Genomic DNA, 9671 nt, shown 5'->3' with positions numbered 1-9671 from the left:
CATTTAAACAGGGCTTAAAGTCATCGCGGACGTAATCGGCCTTCTCGATCTTCGGTGGTCCTCTCCCGGTGCCATAATCCAGGCCAAAGGAACGCGTCGTCCTGGGTCCTCTCGACGCTGGCCAGCATTGATCATTGTACTTCACGCGATCGGCTCATAATAGGCCACGTCGTTTCCATCGTTGCCCCATTGCCGATACCGAAGAATAAAGAGGCCGGGCCCGAGGGGGCCCACGGACCCCGTTTCTCGCCTCTTTGCTCGCGCCGTCTCGCTTCTGCACGCTCATTGTGTCCACCGATCGTGGATCACCGGCTACGTGTGGAACGCTCGCACCGCGTTTCCTCGTCATCCAGCGCCTTGCAACACCCGGCACCGGGGATGGTTGGTCCCTGATAAGATCGTGATCGATGGTACGCGAGATCGATATTTCGTCTGTCTTCGGTCGGCGGATTTGTCGGCCCCGAGACCCGGGGCAGCACGCTTTTCGGGACAACGATCTCTGGGATACCTCGATGAAACGTAATGCTCTCGTTAAAAAGAGTTGTCCTCTTTTCGTGATCGACCCTTCAGCGTCGGGGCACGGGATGTTTCAACAGAGGATCTAACAGTTTCAGAGGGTCTTTCGACGCTTGGACTGATTAGTATCTTTTTTTTTTTGACTGTAACGTTGAATACAATATCTTTTTCTATGGAATTTTGTTCACTTACGACTTATGAGATAGAAGGTTTTTAATGTAATGGTGTTATACTTTTTACTTCGATTCGTTTACTGGCTTTCGTACCCCGGAATTGCTAATTTAGGGGATCAAAGAAAGTGATCTGCTTATTCGATCTTGACACTATTAAAAATTTACCATCGATAGGATTTCATGTAATTTCTAAAAGTGCATATGCTACGCAAGTTTATATACAATAGTTTAATATTGTAACTGTAATTAAAATACTCGAGCAGGACTCGTTACAGCTATTCAAAACTGTTTGCTGGTCCACAGATATTAACACATGAACTGCCACGAGAATTTAGGGTATTCTGTATAACCTTACTTATCGTATCAAAACGAATGGTATTAGAATTAATTAGCAACGATTTGGTACCATAGCTGCCTACGTAACTAAATATTGCGATACATTCTTGTAACTGTTTCCAAGTAATTCCGGTCATCGATGAATTAACGAGTTCCGCTTGATCCGAAAACAAAGAAAGATCCGCAGGTTTGCTGATAATTATATTTTCAAACTACGGCGGTTGGAAAAGATTCCGCTCCGTGCGATTCCGAAGCATTCGACGCGGCACGGTTTTTGCGCAACGGCTGGACACCAGACAATTTCAAGACCGGCTGGGCTGGGAAAAGGCGAAACGCGGGGTGCACACCGTCCGATTAGCTGTCGCAACCGAGTCCGAGGGCTGAATCTAGGAAAAGCCGTGTAACGCGAAAGGAGACGGTGCCGCAGGATGTCTGGATAATACACATTATAGGCCAGCCATTATTACGCAGAAGCTCCGACTGTTTCTATACAGACGCAACGCGAGCCGGAAGGCCGACTCCCGCGTGTCTGCTTTTCCTGCATGAATGAAATGTAATTTAAGCTTACTCAAGTACCCGTATTTCCATTCATCCCACGAAGTGAACGTGCACGAGACGAGACTCCTACGGTCTGTCTGTCCGATCGTGTCCCCATGGGGGACGCATTGACGGGAACTTCGCGGACTCTGGACGTCCACTTTTCTTTGTTACGTCGATCAGAAATACGAAAGCCAGGCCCGTGATGAGTAAACCGGCTGTAATCGCTGGTACAACCGGGAAGCGGATAATTCTACGTGGAACGACAAGTCGAAAATGTGGAGTGAAATTTCGTCATTTGAGACATGGTTTTTGAAAAAATCAAAGGAGATAGTTGATAGAGAACACGTAACACTTGATTAGCCGATTGAATAATAGATGCGTAATATGAGGCTTGTCTCATAGATAATAGTATGGTAGATCCTCATGTAACACTTGCATACCGGTTACTGAAGATTTGCATTCTCATAAACGTAGGATCTAATCGCTGAATAAATGGGAGGGATGAAAGAAAATCGAATGATATTATATTTTCTATTAATAGTCAAATCTATTAATAATAATTAATAGACAAAGATAACCGCGGTAAACTATTTGTTACATTTTGTACTCAAAGCCAACGAGGAAATATGTAAATCATATTATGCTTAACACGTTACAATTTACTATCACCAACTGGAAAAAACTAAAATGTAATATCTAACATAATATATAAATACAAAATCTTCGGAGCACCACCAACATCTCAAATCACAAATGTTTTTTCCGGCGTGTCGCCGCAAAAGAGAGTATCACGTAACAGGACTATAAAGACAGTAAGAGTGGACGGTGGGCTGCGGTTCGTACCAAAACTGTATCGCCGGTGAAAGTGGGCGCATCCTTTGCGAAACACGAATTCTGAAAACCTCTGCGGGCTTTAATCGTGAGCCATCGAGTCGGCGTGTTTGAAATGGGGGAGCGTGGCGCAGGGGACAGGAAAGGGGTAAAAATCGGTGAGGAGGAATCATGGCTGGATGCACTCCCTCCCTATGTTCACGCACTTTTACCGCCGGCCAGCATCGGCGTCGCTTCACCATTTTTCGAACCAGGGGAACCGACGCGACGCGACGACCTGTTGAGCCCGTTGTGTTCCACCGACAAGAATCGCGTGAATCGGCTCGATACATTATAATGCAAACGCGAATGTATCCGAGGTAATTATACTGCGTACCTTTACGTAAATTTAACCCCTTGCGACTCGGGAGGCGACTCTTGTTCACCACTTGATTTCATGTAATAAAATTAGAAAATCTTGTGTGCAGGGTGTTGATTTTAACTGGAGCATCTAAATTATTTCCGCTGTTATTGAAAGTAAGAAAAATTGACTAAATAGGATGTACGTGGTTTTAAGGTGCCCATTTGATGGTGTTCAAAATCCTGTGAAGGTAATTTTATTTAATAATTTTTTCTTACTTTCAGTAATAACGGGAATAATTTAGGTGTTTGAGTTAAAATCAATATCTTGTATAATATTAAACTTTGTATGATGCATCAATACGTGAAATATTTAGACAAAATGGTTTTTTTTATTAATTTATATATGTTTTCTCATTATTTTGCTTCAATGAATGTCAGTGACAAATTTTCGAGTGCGAAGAGTTATATTTTTAAGAATAGAATTAATCCTTGCGTTGGAAAGACGTAGTACGCACGTTGAGATATTGAGATATCGTACTGTATGAATTCCGTGCAAGTTTGCATTCTGAAATTTCCCATGAATGCATAAAAATCCGTCGCCTATAACGTCTGCGCGAACGTTCGACGTTTACAACGAAAGCAAGAATTCGAGGGGGATATTTCAGAAAATTTATTCGCAACTATAACGGACCCGCAGATGTTCATGCAAATTCGTGATTTTCAGACACGGTAATCACTGATTCATTTCCATTATTATGGCGTTATTTAATTGAATATGTAGAAGACCATTAGCTACAGGTTACGCACGTTTACATTTTAATGTGTTCAGCGAATCCAGTTTCGCCGCGGCCTCATTAAATGCGTTGTCAAATGATTAATCGAACTGATAGAGACCTCATTACCTTTAATAAGGACGTTATCGGAATGAAGATCGGATTGAAAATTAATAAACCACGTTGGAGTTCCTGTACGCAGTTTCACTTACGTTCGAAAATATTTAGATATGTTTTTTACTTAGTTTCATAATTATATATTTACATATTATTAAATATTATAAAACCAAAAAGAAGTATGTCCCTGGTAAATTCTCCATAGAAAGTACAGTTAAGCTCATAAATCTACAATTATCAGAATAGAATGGTCCCCCTGTCAAAATTACGAAAAACTATCCATCGCAAGAGTTTTATCGAACATTTCTACTTAGAATTTTTCGCCATTGCAATATTTATTTCCTGCAAGAGTGTTTCAGCAAAGTACAAAGTCGCAGCAACGTTTGCACTTTCACGTGGCTGCAGTTTTCCACGGCGAAAGGGGGGAAGCTACGCGCAGACGTAGAAACGTGAAAATCAAAGTGATCCACGAAACAGTATACTTTCCTGCGGGTGCGTCACGCTGCTCCACTTTCCCTTCTGTCTTTTCATTTTAATGACACGCATCAGAATGATTCGTAATGATTGGTGCGTGGCCGCACGACAAATTACATTTTGCATAACGTCCCTGCGCGATCCTCAGCCACTCCACGGTTGCAGCGGTATAAAAAGAGAAAATCGGCGGTCCCGTGGCCGACAGTTTCACCCGATGGGACGTCCAAGGATGACGATACTCGGGGCGATCGCGATCGTCCTTCTAGCTGGCGGCGTCCCGCGATCGCTGGGCATCGATCGCGAGAACGATCCTTTCGGATTGATCGAGAGGAAGACACGAGAAGCGCCAGGTGAACGAAACCATTGCCGATAGCAATGGGAGATTCCATCTTTCATTAAACCCTTGCTTTATAACAACGTGTTAGACTCTTAGTGAAGATTTCCAACATGATTCAACAAACATAGATATTACTCAATCCATTCGAATTCAACGTAAATATTATTCTTCTACGATCAATTATTATACTTGAGATCAAACATAGACAGAATATACTTACAATTTTTCTCTTCTTCCGATAAATTATTAATGACAAAGTAGTTGCATCGATCAGAATTGAGAAAGGAATCACAGGGCAAGGGGTTAACTCTAGAACTACCGAGCATTTGATACGATTGATGTGTAATCCGGACAAAAATTGTAACCATAGATTCTTCTTGGTTTCTTTAGACATTCGTTATAGTATTCAAATGAAACTATGTATTTTTATAATCATTTCGAATATTCAGTGTTTTTAAGATATCAATAATTGCGAAACAAGAACGGAACCAGTCATTTGGACTGGTATGGTAGTTCTAGTGTTAAATCTCGCGAAACTTGTCACGTGCTACTACGTTCTTTAAAACTGATAAATGCATCGTGTAGAAGTTCCGTCGCTGATTTCTTTGGAAACAAATATTAGATTTGATAGAGTTGAAAGGATTCGTTAATGTGTGTAATATCAGTATCAATATAAAAGGATCTTAGTGGAAAGATATTATTTTAAAGTACTTTGATTCTATATTCAATCATTTGTAAAAATTTTAGAAGAAATTTGACGTATTGCAACTATTGAGACAAACGTTAGTTAACACGTTGACCGCCACGATGGTCTCCGATGACTCGTTCAAATTATTCGAAAATAATTACAAAAAGAAAACTGATGTCGTATCAAAATATTTAGTTACGTACGTAGCTAAATAATAGTATAACTTAAGAATTATGGTACCAAATCATTAATAACTAATTCTAATACCACTTGCCTCTATTCTAATAATATATGATAATATAATGTTACACGAAACGCTCTAAATTCTCGTAACAGTCAACGTGTTAACCTTTTTTTAGTTTTATAGTTGAAAATACTAGCCGATGGAACATTAGCAGGGCTAAACAGTCGAGAGAATTTTCCGTGAAAAGGTACTTTATTCCTTTTCGAATACTTGAAGTTTATTTTCTGTTCTCTTTGTTTAAGTACTGCGAGTAGGTTACACGACATTAAACATTTCTGCGTTCAGAATAATTTTACCTTTAATTACATTGCAACCATCGGACAGTACCATTACAAGTGGACTATTAAATTCTGTGGATATGGTATTCATGAAAATTCTTGAAATTCAAACGAACATGCATCAGCTGCAATTTTCTGCTTGACCTGTGCTCCAGGCGTTGCGGACGAGGCCATCAAAGGGATTTTCCGCGTTATCTCGAGCGGTAAGTCCACCGAGAAGGACGACGAGCGGTTAGTGAACCTCGTTAAAGAAGAGATAGTTCGTACGGCGCAGAGTATCAAAACACCGACGGGCTCGATCGAGGCGGCCGCCAGGAGAGCGCAACGATTGGTCACTGAACTGACAGTCGCGTATACGACCATCATTTACAAGTCGAAAACCTCTGAGGAAGCCAGAACGAATTTCACGCGGTTCCAGACCACCGTGCAGAAGATCGTGGACTTTATAAAACGCGGACAGTTCGTTGTCTGAAATGTTACTGAACCTTGACGCGACTCTTCAGTCAAGATTTCAATGTTACCACCATTGTTGATTATTATTAAAACCTGGACATATTGTTTAAAGTATTCTTCGATTTCTTTTTAACCATTCTCAGCTCTATTGCGAGTTTGTGGAATATTTTAATCGAATAGTAATGTTATTTTCTTAAACAGAATTTCGATGTTACTACCTATTAGTATTTATTATTAAAACAGATAATATTGTTTAAAATGTTCTTCGATTTCCTTTTAACCATCCTCGGCTCTATTGCGAGTTTGTGGAATATTTTAATCGAATAGTAATGTTATTTTCTTAAACAGAATTTCGATGTTACTACCTATTAGTATTTATTATTAAAACAGAAAATATTGTTTAAAATGTTCTTCGATTTCTTTTCAACGATTTTCAGTTCTATCATGAATTTATGAAATATTTTCATCGACTAATTTTATTTCCTCAAGCAAGATTTCCCAAATTTGAAATGAACATAAAACAGTTGTTACTAATGCGTGTATCTTGTTGTCTTTCGATTCACACGAAATATTCGATTATATTGAAGGAGGCAGGCAGGCTTAATAGAGCGAATCCGTAGAAGATATATTAAGGCAACAAAATGAAGTTGACTAATGCAACATGGGCAAGCGGTACAGAGACATGAACCTGTTCTCTATTAATATGAGCCTGATCCATGAGAAAATCTTGCTTTGCCACTTGATATTTGCAACATAGAAACACGATTTAACTAGCGATCCTACGTTAATTACTCGGGCGTTTTGCGTTTCGCCGAAAGGAAAACGCGAGGTAGAAAGTAAGGAAAATTGAACGCCATATTTTTTCCTCGTGACACTTAAGACGCCGCTCATAAAATTTCTCGTCGTAATTTTCGTGTCATACTTACCAAACATTCTCAAATGTTGGAGCATAGATCCGTTTTCTTAAAATATCACTACACACAACGAGTACATAAATTTTCCACTGCTCCTGCTTAACTGTCAAACGTAAAGTTTACCTCGGCAAAAAACGTCGCCAGAAATAATATATCATTTAAATACTCGACGCATTAACACCCGATCGCAAAACAGTGAAATACCAGCCGGCGAGTTACGCGCGATATTTCGTAGCTGAGATATATTATCAAGCGGCCGGTGGTGCGCGACAAGAAGCGGGCTTCGAAAGAAAAGCTCGTTTAAAAATCACTGGAAGCAGGGATTTTAATCGGCTCCAGCAAATCGTAAACTGTTAACGACCCTCCGGTACGTTCACCGTTTTGCAATTAGCATATGAGTTAATTAAGGAAACCCCGGTATATCTCACGCATCCTAGACGCACACGATCTTCGCTTCGGCCGACGGCGGCGGCGAGGGACGAGACGAGAGAAAAAAAGAAAAGAACAACAACCAGACGGAGTAAAAAGGAATTAGAAAAGCTTGAGAGTCCATTGTCCGAGTAGGTGAAAGCGAGCCGTTTCCAGATTTGATCTCCGATTAGCCTTGGCACGATTCGATGGAAATCAACGGGCGTGTACCCTCTTCGTCCCTGCTGGCCCCCTTCCCTCTCCGCCAATCACCCCACTTCTAATTGCGCTGCTTTTTCCTCGCTTTTTATCTCTGGCCGGTGAAAAAGGAAAAAGAAAGACGGAGGGGCGGTTTTCTTATTTCCATGAAAATCGGCCAGGCCCCGATTTCAACGACAATGGCCGGCCCCGGGCGTTTTAAATGCAAATCCGCGAAAGGAAAAACCGTAAGGGCATTATAATTTATATTACTACATGTGGCAGCGGCACTTCCGGCGAGAGAGCATAGGCGCAGTTCCGGTCAGCTCGGCCTGGAGATCCTACATCGCCAGATTATGAGCCCATGCCGCTTTTACAATGGATCGTCTGCCTGACTCATACGTCAGCCGGAATAATTTCGTTGCCGCGCTCGACGCTGTCGACGGGAGAGGAGGAACAAAAAAAAAACGAACAAACAAGTCGGATTCCTCGACCGATAGGGGCGGATTTCCTTGCCACGCGCTCGATCCACGCGATTCGGCCCGATGACATCGATGATTGATACGGCTCCCCGTAGGACATCACCGAGGATGAATCATGTTTGCCTTGGAAGGAAAAAATTTGGGAGATGCAACGGTGTATCTGGGGTGATTGGAAATTTTATTTTAAATACAGAGAACAATGTGAATCGGTTCTGAAGAATGCGATTTATTTAGTTTGTGGGGGAGTGTTTACGAAAATCTATATTTTGTTCTGGTCTGTAAAAGTTAATATTGGTTATTGCATGCATGTAATATATAGATGATTTTAGTCATTAATTGCAAAATTATTTCATTTCTTTCATTTAAGAACTGAGGAACAATGTAGGACTTTATCGGTTATTAAAATAACTTTCCGAAAACATTTAGAATCGCTGATAAATTTATTGAAAAAATCGAATCACAAAAAATGTAGTATTCTCGTTGGAAAAAAGATTGGCATACGAGTGGAAGGGGTTAAACTATGTAAATATCTAATTAATCTATCAATTAACACTAAAGTTACCAGACGACTCAAAATGACCCATTCCTGATTTCTTCTTTTTGCGATTATTGAAAAGATAACAGATGTTTCTCTGAAAAATTATTCAAGAATATAATTTAGCAATACAGAAACTGAATTGTAAATCAACTAAGGTCTCAATAGATGCGTTCTTACAGTTTCTATATTACAACAGTTTCGAAATTACTAAAAGTCCATTTAATTGCTCGGTAGTTTTAGTGTTAAGAGTCTCATTGTCCCAACGATTCCAAAGTAAAGATCGAAGCAAGATCCGATTTTCCGAGGATTGAGCTCGATCGTCCAAGTTCCAGGATTCGCCAAGGACATCACCTAGGGTATCGTCGGGTCGTGCCTCCTTTGAAGTTACGACGGAACATCGGCGTCCGTGGATTTTATATGGGAAACTGATTCGACCACGAAGCGGAGGATAATATAACACCGGGGCATTTTGTTTTGTTGCGCAAGAGGATAATAAACATCGTTCGGGCCTGCTACCGTGCCGACTAGATAGCCTACGACGATGAAACAATGCGGCATTGTCCAGGCAGCCTGAACCGCCAAAGCACAGCCGAACCCAAGCACCGTGTTAAGTCATGAACGGCGTTACACACGGGCTTAGAAACGTCGTACTGCGCCGGCTAACCGAAGACCTGACCCTCGAAACTATGGTCCCGCTGGAAAAAGTCCCGATACTGGATTCTATTCAGAGGGAACGTACGATACTGCTCCTCAGGCTACCACTCGATACATTAGTCATGAAAGGGGATGCTAAACGATCTTTAAACTACGACAACGCCGTTGCGCTCTCCTCGTTAACTGGAAAGTTTCCGGAATCCTTTGTTCGTTCATTAGCTGCTCCAATTTACATTTAGAAAAGAAAAACTGAATTATTCCTTATTCTTTTCGCTGGTTCAATGCGGAGAGAGGAAACATAGATGACGAGCTGAGATCTCGGGAAAGAAACAGATTATTATCATTATATATCTTACGTTAGTATTTTTACCGTGA

General features: G+C 41.0%; 1 protein-coding gene across 1 annotated transcript; it reads left to right on the top strand.

Annotated features, from left to right (window-relative positions):
- Positions 1–4312: 4312 nt before the first annotated feature.
- Positions 4313–6121, top strand: LOC116427789 (uncharacterized). Its single transcript, XM_031978554.1, has 2 exons — positions 4313–4452; positions 5805–6121. The coding sequence occupies exons 1-2, from the start codon at positions 4317–4319 to the stop codon at positions 6119–6121; spliced, it is 453 nt and encodes a 150-aa protein (XP_031834414.1). The 5' UTR covers positions 4313–4316.
- Positions 6122–9671: the final 3550 nt, after the last annotated feature.

This window comes from Nomia melanderi, chromosome 9 (genome assembly GCF_051020985.1).
Source record: "Nomia melanderi isolate GNS246 chromosome 9, iyNomMela1, whole genome shotgun sequence".
Classification (NCBI taxonomy): Eukaryota; Metazoa; Arthropoda; class Insecta; order Hymenoptera; family Halictidae; genus Nomia; species Nomia melanderi.
Note: the sequence above shows the minus strand (reverse complement) of the source record. Positions and strands in the feature narration are given on the sequence as shown.

Excerpts from the sequence above, each read along its gene's own strand:
- LOC116427789 (XM_031978554.1), top strand. The coding sequence starts at position 4,317 with ATGGGACGTCCAAGGATGACGATACTCGGGGCGATCGCGATCGTCCTT. Across the intron at positions 4,453-5,804 it reads GAAGACACGAGAAGCGCCAG|GCGTTGCGGACGAGGCCATC; the intron begins GTGAACGAAACC and ends CCTGTGCTCCAG.